At 44.6% G+C, this 26,268-nt stretch overlaps 1 protein-coding gene across 2 annotated transcripts; it reads left to right on the forward strand.

The window, feature by feature from the left end:
* Positions 1–6,620: 6,620 nt before the first annotated feature.
* Positions 6,621–23,337, forward strand: LOC115343507 (OX-2 membrane glycoprotein-like). 2 transcript variants are annotated; one of them, XM_041124759.1, is made up of 6 exons: positions 6,621–6,940; positions 7,548–7,629; positions 8,415–8,741; positions 9,283–9,549; positions 11,408–11,524; positions 23,126–23,337. In XM_041124759.1, exons 1-5 carry the CDS (start codon positions 6,872–6,874, stop codon positions 11,518–11,520), a joined length of 858 nt encoding a protein of 285 aa, XP_040980693.1. In that variant the 5' UTR covers positions 6,621–6,871; the 3' UTR covers positions 11,521–11,524; positions 23,126–23,337. The 2 variants fall into 2 exon arrangements, with proteins under 2 accessions (XP_040980693.1, XP_040980692.1); XM_041124758.1 differs by lacking the exon at positions 23,126–23,337 and adding an exon at positions 20,171–22,677 and having other exon boundaries at positions 6,622–6,940.
* Positions 23,338–26,268: the final 2,931 nt, after the last annotated feature.

Here is a 26,268-nt window from a genome sequence, read left to right on the forward strand (position 1 = left end):
CTCCAGTCACCCTCTAAGGCTTCTTTTTTCTTTCCCTGTTAAATAATGGCAACTTGCATTAGCTGTATCATATACTTTTCCTTAAACCCATACAAGTTTCACTGGTTATTGGCTCAAATTATTCTGCTTAAAAGAGGTCATTACTCCAGAAATCAAGGTAAGAACCAAGAAATACATTAACAGCAGAGTGTGTCCACCCAGAAGGCAGAGGGAAGAATAAAGAATAGACCTCATTTGTGACAGAAGGGATTTCAGATTGCCTCTTCCACCAGCACGGAGGGCGTATTGCAGATGAAGAAATAAAAGGAGAGGAACAAAGAACTCTCTGGATTTTAGGACAAGAGGTCTCTAATTACTCTCTCACTAACTTCAAAGGCTTTGTCACACTAGAGAGTTGGTGTCAGCTTGGCCACCACCAGTTCCAGAGAAGGTGATGTACAAAGAACCTTGCAAAACTTGACAGAGATTGCTGAGCTGAGCCAGGTCCATGTAACAAGAAACGGTTGATACGAGAACACAGAATAGGGCAGAAAGGGATTTTCGTGTCTTGTTTTTCTATGAATGTAAAAAGATTTTGAATTTTCTGCCATTGCTGGTCTGCCTGGAGTACTTTCCATTTGCCTCTCTCTGCCCTGAGGTTACCTCTGGTCTTCATCTACTACTTCAGAACTATCCTTTCCTTGCTCAGCTCTAGTTTCCTCCCTCTCTTCCAAAGAAGCAGCCCTCTTACTTTCCAGATCCTTTCATCATATTCTTCTTTCTTCTCTAAGTTTCCCTAACCCATTGAAGGAGGAGCAAAACTTAGTAAAAGTTCTAAATATACAACTTTTCCACCTTAGTAGATGTCAGTTACAGGGTGAGCTAATATAAAATATCACTCAAGTCCCCTTTATTTTCATGAAATAAGGGCAGGAAGATGTCCCTGGGACTTCCCTGCTTTTGTCACTTTGATGGCACAGGGCACTTCTGGATAAATTTATTTTAAGCTGTGTAGTCTGCATTTCTCTGGAGTTCCCTCTGAAATCCCCTCAACTATAGTGAAGGCAGGTGAGCACAGGAGAATTGCTAACACATTTTTTATCATAAAAAGAAAAACATGTGTGAAGGGTGTAGGTACATCAGCCTCAAACAACAAGTAGTAGGTTAGTTGCTGGAGACCTGACCTGCTTTAGAGGGAACCCATTCTCTAGTCAGAATAAAAAGGGGAAGGCTGGCAGAGGGAAATGTAAGTGGCTCGAGATCTACTCATCAGTCCTAGGAGACAGAAGAAAATGTTGAAAAAAAGGTAGTGGTGGAGCTTGGGCTTTGGTTTCTTAGTTGGCAGAGGAAGGGCTCCACTAAATCGAGCTCGGTGGTGGAGAAGATTTTTGGCCTCTTCAAGGCACTGGTTGAGAGAGTCCCCTGGGAAACAGTCCTGAAGGGCAAAGGAGTCCAGGAGAGATGGACATTCTTTGAGAAGGAAATCTTAATGGCTCAGGACCAGGCTATTCCCATGTGCTGCAAGTCAAACCGCCAAGGAAAACGACCGGCCTGGCTGAACAGAGAGTTTTTGCTAGGAGTCAAGAAAAAAAGGAGAGTTTATCATCTCTGGAAGAAAGGGCAGGCAACTTGGGAGGAGTACAGGGATCTTGTTAGATCATACAGAGAGGAAATTAGAAAGGCAAAAGCTCAGCTAGAACTAAATCTGACCCCTTTTGTAAGGGACAACAAAAAATGTTTTTACAAATATGTTAACAGTAAAAAGAATCCGAAGGAGAATATCTATCCTTTAATGGATACAGAAGGGAACGTTGCCACCAGAGATGAGGAAAAGGATGAGGTACTTATCCTCAGGGTATTCCACGCCCTGAGCTGGAAGGCGAGCATGAAGAGCAGAATATACCCCCCTTAATCCAGGAGGAAGTAGTTAGTGACCTGCTACACCATCTGGACACTCACAAATCTATGGGACTAGATGGTATCCATCCAAGAGTACTGAGGGAACTGGCGGAGGTGCTTGCCAAGCCACTCTCCATCATCTATCAGCGATTCTGATCAACAGGGGAGGTCCCAGAGGACTGGAGGCTTGCCAATGTAACACCCATTTACAAGAAGGGGCAGAGAGAGGATCCGGGGAACTACGGGCCTGTCAGCCTGACCTCGGTACTGGGGAAGATTATGGAACGGTTTGTCTTTAGAGCACTCACGTGGCAAGTCCAGGACAAGGAGGGGATCAGGCCCAGTCAGCATGGGTTTACGAAAGGCAGGTCCTGCTTGACCAACCTGATCTCCTTCTATGAGCAAGTGACCCACCTAGTGGATGAGGGAAAGGCTGTGGATGCTATCTTCCTTGACTTCAGCAAGGCCTTTGACACTGTCTCTCACGGCATACTCCTTGAGAAGCTGGCGTCTCATGGCTTGGACAAGTGTACTCTTCGCCAGGTGAAAAACTGGCTGGATGGCCGAGCCCAGAGGGTTGTGGTGAATGGGGTGAAATCCAGTTGGCGGCAGGTCACAAGTGGTGTTCCCCAGGGCTCGGTGTTGGGCCCCGTTCTGTTTAATATCTTTATCAATAATTTGGACGAGGGGATCGAGTGCACCCTCAGCAAGTTTGCAGGCGACACCAAGTTGGGAGGGAGGGTCGATCCGCTTGAGGGTAGGGAGGCTCTACAGAGGGATCTGGACAGGCTGGATCGATGGGCCGAGGCCAATGGCATGAGGTTCAACAAGGCCAAGTGCCGGGTCCTGCACTTGGGTCACAGCAACCCCATGCAGCCCTACAGGCTTGGGGCAGAGTGGCTGGAAAGCTGCCCGGCAGAAAAAGACCTGGGGGTGCTGGTCAACGGCCTGCTGAACATGAGCCAGCAGTGTGCCCAGGTGGCCAAGAAGGCCAACGGCATCCTGGCCTGCATCAGAAATAGTGTGGCCAGCAGGAGCAGGGAGGTGATTGTCCCCCTGTACTGGGCACTGGTGAGGCCGCACCTCCAGTGCTGTGTTCAGTTTTGGGCCCGTCGCTACAGGAAAGACATTGAGGTGCTGGAGCGTGTCCAGAGAAGGGCAACCAAGTTGGTGAGGGGCCTGGAGCACAAGTCCTACGAGGAACGGCTGAGGGAACTGGGGCTGTTTAGTCTGGAGAAGAGGAGGCTGAGGGGAGACCTTATCGCTCTCTACAACTACCTGAAGGGGGGTTGTAGTGAGGTGGGTGCTGGTCTCTTCTGTCAGGTGGCTGGTGACAGGACGAGAGGAAATGGCCTCAAGCTGCGGCAAGGGAGATTTAGGTTGGATATTAGGAAAAAATTTCTTTATTGAGAGGGTTGTCAGACATTGGAATAGGCTGCCCAGGGAAGTGGTTGAGTCACCATCCCTGGAGGTATTCAAAAAGCGCGTAGACAAGGTACTCCAGAACATGGTTTAGTGGGCATGGATGATGGTTGGACTCGATGATCCTGAAGGTCTTTTCCAACCTAAATGATTCTATGATTCTAAGATGTGTCCAAGGACAGCTGTATCCAGCTGGAAGATCCACTGCCCTGACCCCCAGCCTCCAGCAACAGGTCAGACCTGATCTGGTGGGGGCAGGGGGGTGCTTTCTTTTTTCGTAGCTCAAAAGGCACTGCTTTGTGCACTGAGATACTGAGACCAGTAGAACAGGCACAGTTAACACAGGGGTGAGCCTGGGATGACTCAGGAAAGGTGCAAACACCACCCCATTCCTTAAGACAGTTTAATAGCAGTGCTCCAAACATTCTCACACATCTGTGTCTTAAATAAGAAAGGGTTTCAGGTTTTATGTGGGCTCTTGGCCACTATGTCGGCATCTTTGTCAATTAATTTTGGCAGGGGCTTGAAATTGTGTCAAATCTGATATTTTTCCCTGTGAGCAATGAAGTTTTAAAACAGGAGACCTTCTAGAGCCTTGCAAGAGAAATATTACAACTGGTATGAATGATGCATGTGCGTGTGCAAAAGCAGGTAAAGAAAGAGCAAACACCAAATGTCCTGTATTAACTACAAAGGATGCTGTTTCTAATTAAGCAAATTGAGAAATAGGTTGTTTCTGTCAAGCCTGGGACAAGCCTGATAAAACTACAACAGAGACAATTTGTCCGTGGAAGTTCCTGTAGTCTAAACACAGGCAGATGGCAGCGAGATTGCCCTGTATCACTCGTGCTGCCCCTTTTCCTCTCAGCATAACAGGAAGGTAGCAGTGAAAACAAAAGACCACTCCTAGTGATATAAGAGAGATATCTCAAAATCTTTTTCTTCTCAGAATGAAGAGGAACCCAGAAGATCCTGGCTAGAGCGCTTGAGTGCCTGCAGCTTGTGAGTATGAAACTGGGCATAAAATCAACTTGCCTGGAGATTTTGTACAATAAAATGACCTTCCCTTTCCATAAGATCTTTCACTGAATTTTTTAATGCTAATTTCCTACAGCCTAACATCAGAAAAAAAGGTGGTGTTTGTTTATCTGGGCTGAGGATCCAGAAAAGAGGCCAAGCCTTGGTCTAATACTCAGAACTTTATTGCTGACTATTGCCAGGCTAGTGACCCGCAGTTAATTATTGCGGTTAGTGGTAATTAAGAAAAAAACAATTACCAAGTTTAGCAAAACCTTGGTACATTTGTTGTGCAACGGCCAGTGACACCTTACAATAAGTAAGTTCAAGAAATTGACCTGGTCTGAAAAAAAACCAAAATACTTTCTGGAACACTAAGTATTTGCAGTTCAGCATCTGGACAGTGAATGTCACAGCTCTTGGCCATTATTGTAAATTGATTTATTATTATTATTACATTATGTTCCTGCCATTGCATTCTAGTTTTAGTGTTTTATGGTAGCACAGAAGTCTTTAATAAAAATTAATTGTTGGCGTGACTGTCACTACCCTTGAACTGAAATCAGGGAAGAACGTGGTTTGAAGACAAAAGCGATTTGCCCTGTCGCAGGCTGGAACGCAACCCACAATTTCTTAGAAGGTAGTTGGGGTTTATGCCGCTGATTTCCAAAAGCAGCGCGATCATCCTGCCCAGAGAGCTGCCGCAACTAACTCTGTGCTGACGGCCTTGTGTTACCGAAACCTCGCCGCCTTTCACGGTTCACCGTGCTCTTGCTTGATCAATTTGTTAATTTGGTTGACGTTAATAACCCTTGGGGGAAAGAGAACAACGGGGGGGGGGGGGGGGGGAAGGAAGCAAGCCAGCTAGCTCTTTGCAGCCAGTTCCAGGGGCGAGGGAGGGCCGGGCGGTAATTAACACCTCCGCAGCCTTCCCACCGGCTGAGCGGCCCACGCCGGGGGCTGCGCTCCTTCCAGGCGCTCGCTGCTTCGCCGGTGCCCCGAGCCCCGGGGGCCTCTGCCCGCTGGGACAGCAGCCGCGCCGGGCGGGGGCCCGGGGGCCCGCGCTCGTCCCCGGCGCCCGGGGGGCGGCCCGGAGGGTGGGGCGGCGGCGGGGCCTGGCCGCGCCGCTTCCGCGACCGGGGCCGTCGGGCGCCTTTGCTCCCTCTCTGCAGGTACTTGGCCGCGGGTAAGCGTCCGTCCCGCCGCCGCAGCCTTGCCCCGTCTCCCCCTCCGGGGCGCCTCCGCAGGTTTGAGGTGGGGGTTTTCTGAGGGGTGTGGGGGGGCGGGGGCAGCCTGCCGTCGCCCCAGCGCGGTGGGAGCCCGCCGGCAGGGCGGAAAGCTGGAGTGACCGCCCGAGGCGGGGGCTGGGCGGAGAGGCCGGTGCCCCCCGCCCCGGTCACCGGCGCCGAGCCCCCGCCCGGAGGCTGGTCCCCGCCGGGGGGAGGTTTGGCCGCCGGGCGGGGAGGCGCGGAGCGGCTGCGGGCGTCGGGGGCCGAAGCGGCGGGCAGGTGTGGTGGCAGGGCGTGCCCGGGCCTCCTCCCGCCTTTCCTGGGCGGGTTGCTCTCCCCGAGGCGCCGGGTTCGCGCCGCGGTTGCCTTCCGAAGGTGCGTGAGGCCGGGAGGCAGCAGGGGCGGGTGGCGCCGGGAGGTTGCTGGGGCCGGCGGCCGGGAGTCTGAAAGGTTTTTAGCAGCCGGAGGAGTTTGGCGGAAGGCGGCGGGGGACCGGCGAATCCAGCAGCGCTGGGCTACACTCGGTGGCTTAGGGGAGCCCCGAGGCGCGGTTTGGGAAGGTATGGCACGGCGAAGGATTTGCTTTTTGCTTGCCCTAGTCTTACGCGCCGCTTTCCACCCCCCGCGAATACGGTAGACTGGGGGCTTGTGACCCAGAGGGACTTTGGGGGGGGGAACTGGTATAGCTACATAATGGCCTGGTTCCTCATTGTATGAAATCTTGTAGCTACGCCGGGTGCGAGCAGTGGTGTGTTAAGGACTTTAACGGGTATTAACGCAGTGAGATAGAGGGCTGTTATTGAAAGCTGTGCTTTCCTGCAGGCACGGCACATCTTTCACTGGTTTGTAAACACTTCTGTAACTCGAAATTTCTCGCTCACTTGCTACGCTGGCCCTTGGTTTTTGCATGTTTTTAGGAACATCTATCTGAATTTCTTGGAGCCACTCTTAAGTATCTGGCTACACCGTATTGTCTGGGAAATTCATTGTTCTTTGGACTTGTTGCTGATGGATTCTTGTTTTCTGATTTTTACACATAAGAACTCGGTCTGTATTCATGCTCGGTAACTGCAAAGTTGTATCAGGAGTTTTAGCACAGTGCCTTTAAAATTTAAAGGCAGGCTACTGGTTGTGTGCGTATGCGTTGTGTGCACAAATTTGCAGGGAACTTGTTTCTTAAATAGATTTATTTTTTCTCCCTGTATTTCATTTACTCATTAGCCTCCTTTTTTAAGCTGTAAGATAACACAGAAAATGCTTTACAGTTGACTCTTTCTTCTGTTTTTTGCATGTTGTGAAAATCTATAAAAAGCTGGGCTTTGCTTATGTTCATGACAGAAGACACTCCCAAGACACATCAGCTAGTTTTGAAGACGCTGGCAAAAAGCTCAGATGTAGGTGATGTGTGTTACGGAGGTATTTTATGCAAAATAATGTTTCCACTTAAATACGACACCAGCTTCAGTTCCAAGCAGGTCTACAATTCAGTTCTATTGTTGCAATATTAACTGGTTAAGGGAACAGGAAGCAGGTTAAGTTCACTAGGGAAAACAGCAACTCAAGCATATTTTTGCCCCTTTCCCACCTTGGAGATATATTTTTATGTTTCAGGTGCAGTATGCCCCAAAAGTTCCTCGATTCACGCAATTTCGGACAGATGGGGAGTCCTGAAATCCTCAGAGAAGCTGTTTTCAATTTATCCCTTGATCTCAGAAGCTAACCCTACCTCTCTGCCGGTGCCACAGCTAGTCCCGGACAACCAGTATGTCACGCTTCTGGTGGCTTAATGCCTTTCTAACTTCTGTCATGCAATTTTTTTCCCACATTGACCAGAGCACTTTCTGTGTTGTGTAATGAGACCTGTCAAAATGCGCTGTCTGCCCCCAGAACTATGTTTTTCTCCGGTGACAAAGCTACCGTTAATGTTTGCACCCTGGAGACGTGATATCGCTGGAAGATGGTCTGTCATTGAGTCACCCATCTTTTCTTATCTTTCTTCAGGTGAAGCAGATTTTCCCTTCCAAAATGACTTTTCGAGCTCTGTTTTTTTGTCTGGCTTGTGCTGGGCTTGGAAAGGCAAATGGTAAGTTGAATTTCCTAAAATCTGCCTGAAAATGGTTGGGGATCTGGTTTCTGATGCCTGAGGCTTCAACAGTCAGAGTAAGAGGCAAAAATAGGTGAAATACAGATTGCTCGTGCCATTTGACGTACGTTAGATGGCTGAGGCATAGACATGGAGTTGGCAGGTGTGACCAAGACCTCCTGGAGCAGCATTTGGAGATCGGAGGGACATGCAGCATCCTGTATCTACAATGACAGTGGACACTGTTGCTCACCTGAGTTCACAACTTCCCATAGCGGATCGTCCCCTTACGAGCAAACCTCTCTTTTTCTTTCCCTCCCTCTCAAATGCACTGCAAACTCTGAAGCTACATAGTCCAGAAATTCTCTTCAGCTCATTTTGCTGCTCAGTTCTCTGAGGATGGCTTGGTGTGCACTTCCCTTGTGCATTCAATCTTCCTCTAGCTTTTAGGAAATGAAAATTGAGTCTTTGCTGAGAACGGGAAGCCATGAGCTGATGTAATAAAAGTGAAGTGGAAAGTCTGCAGGGATGGGTACAGAAGTATGGTATGTCTTTTTCTTTTAAATATTTAGAAGAAAGCCAGAGCCTCAGCCAATGTAAATCAACATAACTTCATTGATTTCTAGGAGGATGCAGGAGAAGGACGTTTTGGTGGGGCAAAACCATAGAAACAATATGTAATTGATGAAATTGTTGTGTCTGTGGGTAATCCAGGCCTTAGAATCAGTATTGGGCTTCTGAATATGTGGTGTATCTGCCCATTTCACTATTTCATCTCATTGCAGTGGTTTCACAGGCTGAACACAGAAATGTGAAGGTGGGCGACAGCGTGACTCTCAGCTGTGCGCTGACAGAACCCAAGGACGTTCTGCAAGTGACGTGGCAAAAGGACTCTGAAAAATCACACAATAACATAGCTACGTACAGTACCATAAAAGGATTAAAGATTCATGAGCCCTATCAAGACCGAATGAATTTCACGAGCCTGGTACTCAATGAGACAAGCATCACTTTTTGGGACACTAGAATGGATGATTCGGGGTGTTACACGTGTCTCTTCAATGCTTTCCCTTTCGGCTCCTTCTCAGGACGTACCTGCCTGAGTGTTTCTGGTGAGGTTCTCTGCAGGGATATGTTGCTAGTGGAAAAAGAGGTGTTTTCTCACCCACAGCATTTCCTTGAGCAGACTCAGGAACTGCAGTGGTAAAAAGCAAGGAGTGGGATCTTTGCTTGTAAGCCCCCGAGCAGTCCCAGCTGGAACTTGGGCAAACCACCATTGCCTGTTGCATTTTTCTCTTGGTGCCAGGTACAACCCCAGTACTGTGAGCTGCTGTGCTGAACCCTACCATTGATAGGGAATTAGCAGGTAGGAGAACAGCACGAACCAAGAAATGAGTTTACTTTAACAGATTATTTTAAAACCTGGGATTTCAGGTTGTGTGAAACCTTTGGGGTGTATAATGTCAGTATAAGGGAAGGAGTATTGAATCATGGAGGGGACGTGACCCAGTGAACTCCTCTTGCATTCCTGTGCCGTGGGGCTCAGTGCGAATCCAGAAAGCTTTGCTCTGATTGATAATGGCTAAACTGCTATTACTGCTTATGACCAGGTGCTTGTTGTGGTGATGGATTGTCTCATTTGTGTGTTGGAAGGTCTCAATGCGTCTGTCCATTACAACATTTCTGAAGGTCATTTGATAGCTACCTGTAATGCTGTTGGCCTCCCAGAGCCCACCGTCACCTGGAACAACTTGTTCAATTCTACTCCTACACAGGAGACAGTCAGGTACACCAATGGGGTGGTGTCCATCACCAGTAAACTGGAGATCAACAACACTCGGAGCATCAGTGTGCAGGACTTGACCTGCAGAGTAAACAACGTGAATGAAAAAATAGAATTGCCTGTGAAAATTAAAGGAGGTAGGTGAACTATACAAGCTACTTGGTAGCGTTCTCTTGGCCTCTGTGTTTTGCAATAGCATGTTTGGATAGGAATGTGCTGGGAAGAGGAGGGAGTGAAATGTTTATGTGCCAAGTAACAAGAAAGGAAATCCTACTTTGTTTTCATTGCTGTCTTTGAGACAATAACATATTGAGGTCCTCTCTAAGAAGGGAAAAAAGCCAAACTAGTCAGCTAGGGAGCTGGTGAGTATTAGAGGCACCATGCATTTTGTAGCAAGTCGGACTTCAGTTTTCGCGCAGGCCTTCATAGTTTCTTTGACAGTCCAAAGATAGGTATAAATATTTGTCACCTGATATCTATCTAGATGAAGTAAAAATTCTGTGGGTCGCTTAATGAACACTGAAGTGGAAGTTTTGAAATTAATAGTAAACTATCTCTGAAAAAAACAATTAACCAAACATTTCAGTTAAACTTATTACGTGTTTAGGTACAGTTAACCTGTGTGTTATGTTTTAGTTTCTCTGACACTTTTGCTAAGACACACGTGCGTTGCAGTAATGGTCAGGGAGGAATAGTACTTTCAAGCAGACAGGAAGGTGATCAGTTGAAGATACTCACGTTGGTTTTATGGGGAAATCTTAAATACATCAGCGTAACATCTGAATACCCTGTAGTGCTAATTTATTTCTTCCAATATTCTGTTCCGCTGGAAAGACTTTCACCCCAGCTTTATAGATGAGAAATAGAAACATTAGAAGCTGAAGTACCATTCTCAGTTCACACAGGAACATTGACTTAGGTGATTTAAAATTCTCATGGCTCCAAATCCAGAGCCTTAAAAGGAAGACCACTTCAAAATTAGGAAGACAAGAAAAGCAGCTTGGGATTGTGGGTTAATACCCAAATTACGTGCTCAAGAAGTGATTATTATAGGAATGGTAGTAAAGAGTGAGATCTGACTTTTAGTGTCTTCTCTCTAGAAGTTCAAAAGCAAATTAGTTCTTAATTCTGAATGACACTAATTGAAAAGCATAATAAATCTTTTTGTCCTGTCTCAAATGCAATATTCTTTTGGGTTGGCCTTCTAAAAAGGAAATGTGTGTCTCAGCAGGAAACTAAGACTTGTTATTTCTTGCTAGGAGAATGAAAAATCAGCTAATAGCTTGTAGTTTTAACAATCATGTCTTAGAGAAAGAGAAATTCAAATGAATAGTTCAACCGAGCTTTGTTAAAAGACATGATAGTTTTGGCTTGATTGAAATAAATTTTAATTCAGAAAGCTTTCCAGCTAACATCAGTGAGCATTGAAATGAGCCTTCATATTATCATTTTGATTAATGGCAGTCAAATGAAGTGGCTAGTGTCTAACCAGGGAGGGACATTATGCTTAGAAGTTGGATGGAGTTACTTGCAGGCATCAAAAAATGGCTTGTTGTCTTTTCTGAAAGTTAATTGAGCCTTTGCGACAGTAATAAGTGTTTAATAGTAAAAGGAATAACTTTGGTTTTACAAACAAAAACCTCAAATTCTGGATGAACAAAAAAACTCTTCAGAAAGTGTGAAGACTCATATAAAGTTCTGCTTATGTATGTATGCCAACTACCATATCAGGTATGGGAATGACAGTTTTCTTTGCCGTGAATGAACATGAGCACATCTTTTCTTCACAAAGCATTTTCTGTAGGCAAGTAAGTTTGTTTTTGAAAGTACATATGTTCACTCTCTCTTTTGAGCAATTGCTGCTTTCATGTAGCTTAGCAATAACTTTCACAATCTCAATGAGGAACAATTGTTGTTAATCAGACATCCTCTTGGCTCTTTTTCCTATATAAACTAGCTTAGTTTGGTGTATTTTTTGTTGTTTTCTTTTCACAGAGGAGGGGTCCTCGTTGCTTTTGCTGATGATTACTGTGCCTCTTTTAATTCTCATCACAGTTATAATTCTGATTATGGTGTGCCGGAGGAAGAGGATATGCAGGAGGGGTTGAAGTGGTGAGTCACTGATGCGTTGAAACCAACGGTTTTCATAGAGCCCTAATAAGGTCTGGTCATCTGCAGAGAAGAGTTGAGACTTTGTTGAGATACCGTTAGGGGGTATGAGACTCATATTGGACAAGTAAACTTTATAATAATGTGTTTACAGTTATTAAAGGTTGCCTCAGTTGCATGTAATTTTAAGAGCTGTTTTCCCACTGCTACGATACAGGACTACAAATTGCGAGGGGAGGATCCAAGTAGAGTACGACATGCTGCTCATGGTTTGCTTTCAGGCAGAACTGTCAGCAGAAGCAATTCGCTGGTCTTTTGCATTTTCCTGGAGGGCCACAAAAGTGTTGAGTGTAAGCATGCTCAGAGAAATTTTGGCAGAAAAGGTATGTGGGAGAGAAACCCATTCATGCAGTCACATGCCCTCAAGGGAGCGCTTTCTTCTGGTCACAGCACCTTCTTTGTATTTTTAAGACAAACAGCGTAATATGATGGAGAAGTGCGTTCAAACTCAGCATATGAGTCTGCTTCCTAATGATGGGTGCTTTCACTCTGCTTAACTAGTTCAAAGTGCTGTGTCTGCCTTTAAATTCTGCTATATGTTCAGAAACACCAGCACACATCAACTCGGTTCCTGAATATTTAGATACTTGCTTCATGATGATAATGTGATATAAGGTAAGGAAGTGTTTCCAGGAGTATCAGACCTATCAATTGTGAACTTAGACCTACAGCATCTACTGTTAAGAGGGGTTGATCTCGTAAATCTCCTACTGCCAGAGACATGAAAGTCTTTACTGAGAAGAAAGAGAACTGAACACTTCTTACAGCCCAAATACAACTTCTTAATTGTAAAACATATGTGAGCTTTCCATTGATCCTATAAACAATTCAGAAGAGAAAATTTCTGTTGAATTTTCAGGCCAATCTGGAAGTTAAAGGGCAAGAACTTGGTTCTTAATTGGTTTTGTGTTTTTTTTTTTTCTTTAAAGGATCAGAAGAAAAAGGTGAAATGCTCAAAAGAAAGATGCGTCTTTATTCTAGAACAACCATTCCAAACACAAATGAGCTTGTACTAAGCAATCTTGAAGGAGAGACCTTGAAGCAGAGGTGACCTAGCAGAGGTCTGGGATCACTCGCTAGAGCAGATCAGAGGGTGAGCAGGCAAAGAGAGTGCTGAAAAGTGCAGGTGCTGCCTTGCAGAGTTTTGAAGCCCCTTCATTGCATCCCAGATGAGGAGAACCATACTGGGATGCCGTGACTGCACTAGTGCCTGAAGCAGGAGCAGGGTCAGTCTGTGAAACATTGCTTGACAAGACTAGGTTGTTCATGTTTAGACTAGGCTGTGGTTGTTAACATATCTCCTGGCATGGTTCTTGCCCTTGGATATTAGCAGTTACCAAGGAAATGCCTGCGTGTGTTTCCAGAGGTAGCTTACAACAGGACCATCCCCAGCAGGCAGTACGGTTAGCTTCACAGCAGGTTTCCTGTGCCCTATACCACCCGCTAGGTATCAAGCTTAGAACCCTCAAGCCATTTCACGCATCCTTGTGCCATGTCGTGGGTCATGCAAGACATGATTTCTTGCTGCAGAGACACTCCTGTGATGTACAACAACGGAGCCTACACATTAGTTTGGACACTTTGAACAGAGCACCTTTCCCCTGTTTTGTACGTAAAGCATAAGACACAGAAAAGCATGATATATTTAAACTGAAAGTGCTGTGCCCCTTCTTCCTTAGCTAATGGCTCAGAGCTTGAAGCCCCTCTATGTCAGCAAGAGAAGTGGGGTCTCGTGCCCCACTGCCTGGGAGGACATCTAGATTCCCAGCCCCACGCATGTGCTGGCGTGTCACAGGGTCGAGACTTCAAGTAAATACCTGTTCAGCGGGGCAGAAGGGCTAAATTAGACGAGCAGTGTTTAGCAGTGGGTGTAAGTTGGTTGTATTAGAGTATATCAACAAAAGCAGGATTTGAGGGACTTTGTGTTTCTTCCCATTTATTGTGGGTTTTGATTAACTGTGATGCCAGGATGTGACTTCTGCAGAGGACTTGTAAGTTGCTCAGTCTCTGTTCTTTTAATGTAGTCTAGTTTTTATCAGTCTTAGTCTGTATCTTTTCAGTTGCTTTTTGGTCTTCAGTTTTGAAAACGTAATGTGCTGACCTGGATCCTTTTCGCATAAAGGCAGCATTACTTTATCCAGAGTCATTTTGACCAGCTGATCCTATTCCTTCATACAGTGACCAGCTTAGGAGAATGTGTTTGTCCATCTTCCTAATGCACATCTGTTTTCCTGAAGACCTCATTAATTAGTTTGTTGTGAAATTCCAGTATTGGTGCAGTTTGATCGCTCTGCCACCATCTGATTCCCCCCACCACCCACCCTGGATGCTCTGCCTGTTGCTGAAAGTTACTTACAATTTTCCACTGTCACTTTCCTCGCCAAATCCTTAGAATGCCAAAAACACTTGTGGAGCTACGGTAATTTTTAACACTATGTTTAAAGTGCATTACCAGTCCACAAATACCACGTTGTAATGAGGAAATCCCCTACACTTCCTTAGCTCCCATCTGAGCAGCACACTGTGGACCCTAGTCTGTTTTTGCGGTGACTTGTTTTTTCCCCAATCATCTGTGAAATCTCTTTATGCTCTTTAAGGCATTGGTTGCAGTTGATTCACCCAAAAGAGAATAACATCTTGCAGAAAGCCCTTTTCTGGTTTTATCCTCTATTATCCTCCGATTGTGTTGGAACGAGGAGCAGCACCTACGTACATATTTCTGGACATGCTTTTTATAATGTCTCATTAGAGAGCTCATGGTGCTGGCTGGAGGATAGCAATGTCTGTCTGAGGTCATTACCTCGGGCTTCAATACTTCTTTTCATTCTGCACTAGATAACAAGCAAAGCCTTTCCAGTCTTGTCAAGATGCCCGTTTTTTAAAGTAAAACAACAGGTTTTTATCTGGGTGGCTGGGGACCCTTCTCCGTCAAAGTTTCTTCTCTTCTGCTGTTGAGAGGAAGGTTGGTTTTTGCTTTGCTTTTATTTTTGTTGTTTCCCTCCTCTCCGTGGTAGCTGCTTGGGAATCAGGTGAAGAGCTGGGGCTCAAAGTTGATGTCACATCCCTCAGGCATTTGCCTTGTGTACCAGTTACAGAGCATATGTACGTTTTGGTTCTCCCTGAAAACATCCGAAGTGAAACGTCTTCACAATGTTTGGCAAAAAGTCACTTGTTTGGAAACAAACTGAGCAGCCTTTGTAGCAAGAGCTGATGCAAAAGCTTTGGAAAACTCGCATCTTCATCCTCTGCCAAGCAGAGAGGCAAACCTAGCTGTGCGTATCACTCTAAGTGCGATGAGCAGGCTGCAATGAAATCGCCAGACATAACTTCATCTGTGCTGGAGGTTTCTCAGTGCTACTCTTGTGGTAAAAAGTTACACCATTTCCTGCCTGGGTCAGCTAGCAGACCTTAACTGTAGACTACACCAATGTAAAGCAGTCCAGTTAACAAGCCTGGATGGAAGCAAAGTAAAGGCTATTATTCTGAATAAATTCCTGTGACTTACCTATTGCATACATGGATCAACCTGAATGCTTTCGACAGCATCAGTTGTTTGTTTCAAGCCTGGCAGGGTACTCACATTTCAGCTTGGCCAGTTAAAAAGCTTTATAGTCAGTTCTTAGGACTTAGCAGTCTGCAGGGGGATAAAATTACACACAAACAGTTTTCTGGAGGCTTCTGGTGGTCTGTGAGGAAGGGCTATTTCACAAATGGGTGTAAAGGTCAGCATGTTTTTTTTTTTTTTTTTTTTTTTTTTTTTTTTGAAGCATTGGTATGTTGATCTCTCTTGGGTAGCTTATGCATGTTTTGCTATGTGGAAAGTTTAGAAATGGTCAAATAGTATATTTGTGTTTAAAAAGCTGTAACAACTGGACAAAAAAATTTCTTGGAGCTTGTTATTGAACAGATACGATGTGACCTAAGAAAGCTGAGCAAATTAGGTAAACCTGGAAGAGGAAAACTTGAAAGAGTCATAGAAGAACAGACTAGGACAGATCAAAAAATCCATTCCACAGAAAGCGCCAACATAGCAATGGGTGTTTCCTGTTTGGAATTGAAATGTTCAGGTTTTCCTGCAAGTGGAAATTTTACAGAACTTAGATTAAGCAGCATTAAAGTCTTTGTTTCAAGAGGTTTGTGTCTGAATACAGCCATATAACTGTATTTCAAAGAGATGCTGAACCTCAGTGTACCTCAGATGTTACACAAGTGCTATAAAATACGTTGAAAATACCTCTTTGTTACCAGCTAGAGATCATTTAATACCCTGAATAGGAATTTAAGACACTCTGATTATTATTTTTTGAAGTTTGGAAGTTGCTACAAATAATATAGATTCAGGTCTGTTAAGCTGTTATAGCAGCTTGGCTGATCAGCTATAATATGTGGGTATCAGAAACCTAAATTTTCGTGGCCAAAGATGTCCTGAAAGGTTGGGAAATATGGAAGTCCTGTACAGGAGATTCCAGGTATTTGGAAAACTTTACAAGAACAAGTACTTGCACACACTTTCCATTGCTTTGTTTATAGTAAAGTTTGGAATTATTTCTGGAGGAGCATTATAGCAGTATTCTCTAGTGTTTATTCAGTTTGGGGAAGGCTGTGTTTCTAAACTTTGGCTTAAAAATTGTGACCATTCTTCTTTTATCTGTATGACTTGGCTTGTTTCTTCAGTGTAGTTGCTTTGACATGCAGCTGTTTTTCTTAATAGTGAGAGACTAGGTAGTTGAGAACAACATAATAGATGCTTGGTTTTAGGAGACTTTTCAGAATAATTTTTCTTGAAGTGACAGCTAAATACCAGCCTTTCAGATGATAAACTGAGGACATAACTCCCTCTTTCATAAGGCAGATGGATATAATGCACCCTGCTCACAGAGGAATGGGTCTCTGGTTGTCGTGTCCCAGCTGGGGAAGCTCATTTTAGAATTGTCCTGGTTTCCTCTCAAGTGTGGCTTTATTGTGAGCAGGAGATTATATTTGTCCTATTTTGGATTCCCCAAAATAGCAAAAATATGCAGTGGTGTAAGTGAAAGTTGTTTTGGTTACAACAGCCTCATTCCTTTACCCTTCTTAACACTACACTAAAAAAACCCCCAACCCAAACCCAAAAAACCACAGCATAAAAACATTGTAGCCAAACAGACCTAAACAGAGCCAATGAGGGGAGAAAGGAAGAAAAAAAACCAAACCACCAAAACAACCCCTTACAAAAATGTCAGCAGAGGAGTAATTCTGCTGTTAGGCTGCCCATCAAGTTTTCTGCAGACATAAATATTTTGTAACCCAAATTAAAATGTTTTCTGGGTTTAATCACACACTGCTTCCAGACAACTCCTGTTCCCTAGTAAGTCACTTAATTTTTTCTTCACAGAAACGTGCCTGGCAGTACCTTCCAGTCTACATCATATAGAAAGCGAGCATGGGCGCTCTTTCCAAGCTTTCCATGATTTAGTGCTACCTGTTTTCATTGCGAAGGACAGGGACGGCTGGTGCTTTGTTCATTTTCCCAGCATGTTTTTCCCCCAGCATATTTTGCTGGGGCAAGCATGCTCCTCATCCTGCTTTCCATTTTGGAGAAGAGCTGGGAGAAGGAGTAGCAGAGGAGGAAGGAGGGGAAGGCGCGTAGATGAATTCAGGTCTCCTGGGGCATGGTCAGGGGTTTTGACTGGAAGGATGAAATAAATCCTGTTTGCTACCGACAGGGTGATGGTAGCAGTGTAGGAAACATCTCAGAGCTTGGCCTGCCCATCTAAAGGAGAGGTGTCGAAGTGTAGCCTACTAAAACTGAAGCCCTTTCTTTGCAAACAGGGAGGCCTTTGCTGCGTGTCATTAACATGATTTCTATCCTGTGCATCGTATCTGTGCTCATATTTCATTATGAAGTAATTTTCCAGTCCTTCATTCTCCTTTTCATTCCAACAACAGGGCTTTGTAGATAACCAGAAAATAAAATGGCTGGCAGCTGAAAGGGAGGAAAAATAGCACTTCTGTGATATACAAATAGTTGCCTCGTTGTTTCACTTGCTCGTTTACTTCCTTGGTTAGTATCATTTGTGTGCTCAATTCTGAAATGTATTTCCTTTGCAAAATACTTTGGCTGTATGTAGGGTTATTAGATAAGGAGACGGAAACTTTTTTCTTACTCTTCTATATGAAAAGTAAGGATGCTGTATATTTTATTATTCTTTTCAAAGCCACATAAAGGTTGTGTCATAAATTGGGTCTCAAATATCAGAATGACATTCTGAAATACCAAACTATTTATATAGTCAACAAATAACCTTATTTATGTATTACTAACCAGGAAAGTTGGTTTGCTTTTCACAGTTTATAAATCCATTGAGGGTTTTGTATAGTCCTTATCTCACTGTCATATTCTGAATTCTGCAGTGTGTGTGGTTTCCAGAATTAAAAAAAGTATTTGGTTTAGTAGTAGGTATGTAGTAAGTTGTTTGGTTGTTTGGGGTTTTTTTTTAAATCACATAATCTTGTCTTCAGATCAATTTTTTTAAAAATCTGAAATATTGCTTGAACAGGTGTTGATGGCCTTAGTTTAATGAAAACAAAGTGTAATAACTTTTCTAATTTATTTGGTATTGTATTAGTAGGAAATGGTGAATGCCTTTTTTCTTTTCTTTTTTCTTTTTTCCTTTTTTTTTCAGTAAATCATTCTTATTATATGCAAATAGATTAATATTAATTCGGAAAATTTGTCATGCCATATTCCGTGTCTCTTGTTTGGAAATGCCTTCTTATTTTTTTCTACCGTTTAAATCTGCAGTAAGACTTTGCACTCAGCTGCCAATTTCTACATTCAAAAGAGGACATTAGAATTGTCCAGTTACTTTCAAGGTACCTTACTAAATTTTCGGGAGATGCAAGCGAGTGAATCTCAAGCCATGCTTACTGTGGGGCAGAGGGCGAGGTGATGGGGTGTGCTGTGTAGCAGTAGTTCAGATGGCTGCGGTCGGGTTAAGGGCTGGCTGACGGTGCTGTGCAGCACGAGCAGTGCCACGACATGCTTGCTGCTCCAGCGTTTACCTGAAGGCAGGAACGGCTTTTAAGCCGATCTGTCCAAATTTCTACCATATGGGTTATGGTAGGATGTGCAAACTGCATCCTGATGTGTGTGTAGATCTCCTCCAGGTTTCTGAGGAGGGCTGGCTGCTGTTTAAAGCGACAGGAAAGCGAAGGGCAGAATAACCAGCGAGCTGGCTGAAGGCATGCTGCTGCCCGTCCCCTGGGAGTGCTCCAAATGCCAGTAGGGCAAAAGCTAGGAGTCTTTTTTAACCGCATCTCTGCGGCCCGTTGTCTCTAGGAGCTGTAAGTCAGAGCTGTAAAGTGATTTAGGATAATTTTAGGGTGGGAAGACAATCTTTGGGAAGGGGGAGACCAAAAAATCTAGCAGTTGTCTTTTATAGAATAGTGTAAGCTGTATATAAAATTGTAAATACTGATTTTTAAATCTTGGTGACTGAAATCACCAGGCAAGAAGCTTTGATTTAGATCTTCCAATGTAATTCTGTTTTTACCTTCTCAGTTTTCATTAGTTTACTTAAAAATACACGTTTATTGTTGTGGTTGTACTGTAATAACTGCAGGTTTTACTTCAGTGATCATAAACCAAAATTGACATGTAAATTGGTATCTTGTGTAATAGAAGCTACCTGGGTTTTAAAACACCTTTTTCAATAGTGTACTTTCTTCTACACTTGTAATGTCTTTTGGCAGCTACTGCTGAGCAGGATCACTTGGCTTCCTCCCATGGTAAAATGGTTTGTAAGCCAGCTCCTGCCCTTCTGCTGGTGATACATAGGTCTGAGTGGGGTGTCGGCAAGCTGGGTAGTTTTTCCTCACCCAAGGAGAAACCGCTGTTGCATAGTGCATAGCATGGCATTTTCATAACTGTTTTTTTCAGGCTTTCTCATAAATGTGCTCCCAAAGGAATTTCTGTTCCTTAAGGACAAAAGGGGAGGAGAAAAAAAAATTTTTTTTTTCCCACCAGTTTAAGGCTATTCCTCTTTGGAGCATAACAAAGTAATGAGGGAGCTGAACGTTCCTCAGAGTATCGCTTTTGAGAAGTGGGGGGTGGAGGGGATGTTGTCAGTGTGGGGCAAGCTGGATGGTGTGAGCGCTGACCGCTGGGAGCGGTGCCGCCTGTGGCTCTGCCGGCCTCCCGCGGTGCTCCGGGCAAGCGGTGCTGGGATCGGGTATTCTGGGTTTAGGCACAGACCTTTCTACGTAATGACACTTTGTGTGGCAGGTGCGCTTCTGTGCTGCTAAAGATAAGGTAGCTTCTTAAATTTTAAGGTAAGGTATCATCTGTAGTGAAGAAAGGAAGCAAGGGGGAACACAGGCTGAAGCCTGGTTTTGTTGTGTTTTAGAAAGATGTGCTGCTTGTTGTACAGCAGGGAAGGTCCTATGGTTGTTCACCAAAGGGCAGTTTTATGACTGTTCATGCCCACTTTCCTCACTGTGCATTTCTCCCCCGCCACCCCAGTGGCAACCACACCGCTCAGCAAGACCCGAGGCAGCAACACAGTGGCCACCATTCATCCTTTAGCCTGTTTTTTCTTTGTTTTCTAGGATCCTAGAGGATTTCTGTTCACCTACCAAATCATTACAGCCCAGCAGCCTGAAGTCAACATTACAAGCAGTGACTTGACTGGCTGGAAAGAAACAGCAATAAAAGGGAAATATATCACATACACTACTCTATCTAGACGCCGAGTTGATTGCTGAAAAGACTAGCACAATGTTTGTTATCCGGTCTAGACGCTTAATCATAAAAAGTAGGCCCAGAGGGACCACTTAGTCCACCCCTCTGCTGCCAGCCAAAATCTATTTTGCTTGTGCCACTCTTGGTACTGCCAGTGTGCAAAATGCATTTGCCTTCCTCCAGCTGCGTTTTGAAAACGTCCATAGATGGAGGCTCTGCAAACTCTCTGGGGATCCTCTTCCAGTGCCTAATTGCTCTCGCAGTAAAGAGGGATTTAATTTTTACCAACATCTGTCTGCAATTTCACTTGCAGCAACTCTGCGTTCATCGCCCTCTTCCTGTCATCTGGTTTTCCTTCTCTTATCCAGCTGATCCAACTCCTTTTCCTCAGTGAATGTGTGAATGTGTCAACGACTGTATTGCTTGACTCTCTCTGGAGAGACCTACCGGACTCAAAACCACAGGACTCAAACCACACCAAATCTGCCAAAATTATTGGGGAAGAGCAATAGGGCTCCAAGCAGGTGACAGATTAGAGGCAGTGGCAGCCACAGTTGGGAAAGAAGAATTACAAGTAATTTATTTTAGTGGGCTTTTCTTACTAACCTTGGGGTGATGGCTTTTTTTTTTTTTTTTTTTTTTTTTTTTTTTTTAAATATATAAGCGAGGAGGAAATGGAAGCGAAGTCCTGTGTTTCTTCTGAAACAACTCTGTTAATACCCCAGCCTGCTCCTTACTTAGCTGTCAAAATGCATGGACTAGGTTTGTCAATAGTTCTTTTCATGGTCATCTTATGCACTGTTCGGAATAGTCTCCCCTTTCTTCATCCTTTTTTGTTGTGTCTTTTTAAACACAGACAGATAGCTCTGCTGGCCAAAAGCCATTCTTGGACCTTGTTGTGTGGGATGTTACACCCTGACCTAACTATCGTGTGTCACTACTGCAGATGTAACGGTATCAGCGGGGAATCTTGCAGAGGCTGAATTTACTGCTTTGCCATGATTTTGGTAGCAGATAATGACACTGTGCTGCTCTTACGAGCTGGGACCTAACTCTGCTCCTGCCCCAGGTGGGATTGGAGCTCTTCTCCCCCCCGCTACCCCCAGTTGCTCCTCGCTGCCTGCCCAAGCCTGCTCATCTGGCCGTTTCCAGGCTTAATGCTCCAGTTGCCTGTCCCCACTTCTTGCTGTGCGGGAGCAGGCTGCTTTTGAGAGCAGAGCACTCCTGGGCATTAGCTTGCAGCTCGTTGTATTTGTGAGGGGTCGGAGCCTCGGCGTGCCCTCTGCCTCCCGGCGCCTCGACAGGGCTCTGTGCCTGCTTCATGGGGCGAAGGTTGCTAAAAACAAGCCTACTTCTGGGCACACCGACTTTGTGGCCCATTTAACTGACAGAATAGACAGGCGGGAGGACTGCAGGGGTCTTCTGGTGATTTTTGTTCTGCTGACAAATGCTAATGTTTAAGGTGTTTCTCAGTCTTCCTTCTGTCCAAATATTTGTCACTGTATTGGGATCACTACCAGTATCCTCTTGTCTTTTGGGTTTGATTAGCATTTGTTTGTGCATCTGAAATACTCCATCTTACTAAGTGCGTAGTGTTTTGGATTGTGCTTTTTATGTCATATGTTTACCAAGAGTACAAACTGTCAATCAAAAAAAAAAAATGAACAGAGAAGATTTAGTAGATGCAAGACTTATGACTAAGTGTTCAGAACTGGTATTTTGTTGGTTCTAAAACAGTGGCCTCTCTAGAGTCTGGCAAAAAGGTGTGCATGTGTGTATGTGTCTGTGTGTATTACTGAGGATGTGAGGGACGACGTTTGCTGTTGTTGTTGTGGGTGCAATATGAATTATTTATTTATATATTTCACTTTTTCTAATTTAATAAAAAAAAAAATACATCTGATCCGGCCCAAACACCAAATGGTCCATATTTTATTTTTCTTTTTCTGCTTGTTTGGGATACCAGAAATGCTTCATTGCAAGTTGGGCTTTTTTGTAGTTTTGATTTACACATTGCTTCATTTCTGTACAGAAAGTGGGACTTCAGGGGGTTTTTAAGGTGTTTTGGTTTTGTGGGTTTTTTTGGGTTTTGGGGTTTTTTTTTCCCAAAAAAATTTTGAGCAAAACAACTTTTGAGATAAATTTACAGAAGTATTTTTGACCACAGCAGCTGTGGTTTACTTCAGATTTGAAAATAACTTCAGTCAATCAAAAAATTGTATTTTATATTTTTAGAGGTATTGTGTGTGTGTGTGATGTTCATTGTTTAGTTATTCTTTATCTGAAGTTACATGCTCTACTGATGTATTAACTGTCCTGTTTTCTGTATTTGCCTTTGCTGAAAAGAAGCTAAATAAAGCAACTTTGAACATAAGGCCACATGATTCCTTTCATTTGTAGCATGCTGCTTGTGAGCTTTTACAAATCGATGAGAGAAGCATCACACATGAGCTCTAAGTGCATAAATAATTCCTTTGGGAAAGGCAGTAGTGACCTGGTGTATTCTTTAAGACATATGACCTTTTGAGGTGAATTGTGATACCACAATAATTTTTGTTTGTCATGGCATCAGCTTCCACTTTTCTGATTAAAAGATGTGGTAGTGAGAAACTTGGATCTAGTTAAAAGGACATGGCAACACTGCCATCTTCCTAAAGGAGGTGAGTGTTGTGGGATTATGTCCTAGGTCTTGCAGTACCAGTGAAAGGCAGCAGTTTATTGCTGTTTGACCTCTACCAGTTGGTAGAATAGAATAGAACAGGCAGTGATTTCCAGAGGTTTTGAGATTGCAACATAAACTCCCACTCTTGATTTTTTTTCAGGAAAACAAATGGTTGCTACTGATGGTTTCTGAAGAACTTCCTTCTAGATGCTGGCCAGAAGTGCAAGTCTCGTTGCCAACACAACCTCACCCTAAGTGATGGGAGTTAGTAGTTTCTTCTCCTGGGAATTTGATGCTCTGAGATCAGCCAGGTCACCTCTCCATGCACAAAGGGAATGTAGTGAGCCAGCAGCACCGCTGCCTTGAGCACGGTGCAGGGCAAGCTGTGGTTTTCTCAGGCAGAAGAGGAATTTTTACTATGCAGAATAGCAAAAGGGCTGCCTACTGTGGCCCAGGAGCTCCCGACAGAGCTGGGTCAAGTGTGGCTTGGCCCACCAGTCGTGAGGTGAGTTGTGCTGGCAGAGCAGGGCTGGGGCGGTTCAGGCTGGGGCTGAGGTACCATAGCAGGGTTGAAAGACCTGAGAGAAAGTAGATTGGCCACCTTTAACTTCACAAAAGGTAAACAAGTGCACAATGGCAGGTTTCCTCAGGGAAACCTCAAGGTTGCTGTAAAACCTGTAAAAGGTTGCTTTTTTGGCTGACAGCCTGCTCCTCAGAACCAAGCCAAGATGTTTGCTTTTGTTTTCGAGTCACAGTGAATTGTTTAGTTCCTACAGCTGTGTCCTCTCTTTGCTTTTGTCCCTGGCATGCTCAAGGATGCCATTATTCTTAGTCTTGAATTGTGCTGACATACAGGACAGGAAGGTGAAGTGTCTGCTGGAGATAACAACTTCCATGCATGGTGATGGAAAGAGAGGGTCTTCAAAACCCCAGCAGGCAGGGCTCTGTTTCTAGGAAAGGGGGAGTTTGCAAAAAAAATATCACTTCTGATGGCCGTATGAGGAGGGCTTCTTCTTTTTGCCTCGGGTGTTTTCTCATTGCCTCACCACACTGTCCACCCAGCTGGAGGTTGGGGCAGCTGTTCCAACTGCCTCTGAAGAAGTGGTGAATGCGTGCTTGGGTTTTCTCTTGAATCCTTTCCTCATCCTTCACCAATCCATGAATTTTGCCTCTGCACGACATATTTCCAGTTTCCAAGTCTGAGAAGTAGACTTTCTGGATGCTTCTGGGTGACTTTTTCCATTGTGTCATCCCATGTGCCTGCCTGCTTCACTCCTGTGTTTGCCTGGCTGCTGCCCTGCTAACTAAAATGCTGTTTGCTTTGAAAGCATGGCACCAGCTGTTCTCAAAGTCTGCTGCATAACAAGATGTCAAGGAAGGAAGTGCAGGATAATTTTAGAAGCTAAGAGGTTGTGTGGTGGGGGGTTGTCTGGATTTGGTTTGGCTTTTTTTTTTTTTTCCTTAAGATGGGCTGAAGTTAGCAGCAGAATCAGCACTGGACAAGAATTTGCATGTTGATGACCAGTATTTATCACCTAGAAAGGTTTAAAAAGCCTTAAAGTTGAAGGCACTTAAATGTGTTTTTCTGAGACCATGTGCAGTGAACAACATTCACTTCCCGCATATGGGTATCACCTGCTGCCTCCTCTCCAGGACCGCATGCCATTTTGCATTCTGAATAGGGTGTTTTTATTTCTGTGGCCTTAATCCCATGACATCTAGCTGGAAACCTCCACAGCCTTCTGCAGGTCTGTTTCTGCACAGTTAGCTGCTTAATGCTGTGCTGATCACTTTGTGTGCCAGAAGAAACTCGCTTCGCGGTGTTTCCGGCGTGTCTGAAAGCTCTTCAGTGCTAGTGCTGGCGTAGCAAGTGTGCCTTCTGATATTCAGCAGCTTTCACGTGTCATCTTCAAAAAAATCTGCCTGGATGGAGTCTGAGGCAGGCTGTCTGCCCTGTCTTAGTAGGAAAATGCGTGGTAGTGAGTTTCTTAGTCAGCGCCCCCAACTGCTGAAACCCTCGTGCTGAAGCAAGAGAGGCAATCTGCAGCTTCCACATGCCAAAAAGATCGGTATCTCCCCCAGGGACCGAGGGTCCTTTTGCCATGGGATACGTAGGGATGGCTTGAAGGAGATGGGAACGACAGGAGCTTGGTGCTTTGAGTCACTCTACAAGAGGGAAGTGTGGCTGCCTGGATGGACAGAACTGGGCAGCAAAGAACAGGATTGCAGCCCTGGCCTTGCTAACCTGGGTTTCCTTAAGGAAACGGAGGAGATGGATTTCCTTACTAATTGCAGCCTAGTAAATCACTTCTGGAAGACAATGTAGCTGAGTGTAGTAGGGTGACAGGAGGAAGCGGGGTGTTTCCCACTGCTTACTTGAAACAGGGTTTAAGCAGATCACTCCTTGGCTGATGAAGTATGTATCACACAGATTGCCTGTTCTGGCAATAGTTAAACTATTAGTTAAAGTATTTTTTTAAGCAAACATACTGTGAGAGAATGACAGATTTATGTTTGATTTCACCCACTCTTAAAGTGTTTCTGATTTCAACTGCTTTCTTCCTGATTATGTCCTTCCCTGTTCGGGCTTCCCTGACCTTTTGTTCCTCTTGGTCCTGGACAAGTCCCTTCCTGGTCACTCTTTTGTCCTTTGCAAAGGATTTTGCCTAAAGAGTGCTATTTTCTTGTTTATCTGGACACACTCTCCATCTGACTGCTCCCTTTCCCTCTCTGATACCCAAGAGTTCACAGCGGTCGCTCCATTACGTGAAGGTGTTATCATCTCCCTGGGTCACAATAACCACACAGGGAGAATAGCTCTGGTGAAAGGTCGTCCTTGTTTCCAAACCAGAAGGCAGCCCCTCTGGGAGAGGCAAATAACCTGGACACCAGTAGACAGACCTGGGAAAAATGGATGTGACTGTCTGTCTGCAGGAGCTCTGCAGAGCCCCGATCCTGGGCACACACTGCCTGAATCTCATGTGGAGCCCACTGACGTGTCTTCTGCTCCGTTGCTAGGCTGCATGCTTGTCCCATCAGGATGCATGGAAAAAAAAGAATGTGCAACCATGGGCCTGACTGAGTAACGTGATTGGTGTTTCACCATGGAGCAAAAGGGAAGCGTACTCTCACCACTGTTGCACTAGTATTAAGTTTGATTTATATTAAGTAGCTGGGGATTTCAGCTAACTGACCTTTATGTAGGGGTGATAAATATTGGCATTGTTCTGCCTCCTTTATCACGGTACAATCTAGGATAAGAAATCAAAAGGTAACTATGAAATCCACTTGGTAAGGCTTGTT

This window comes from Aquila chrysaetos, chromosome 7 (assembly GCF_900496995.4).
Source record: "Aquila chrysaetos chrysaetos chromosome 7, bAquChr1.4, whole genome shotgun sequence".
NCBI classification, from domain to species: domain Eukaryota; kingdom Metazoa; phylum Chordata; class Aves; order Accipitriformes; family Accipitridae; genus Aquila; species Aquila chrysaetos.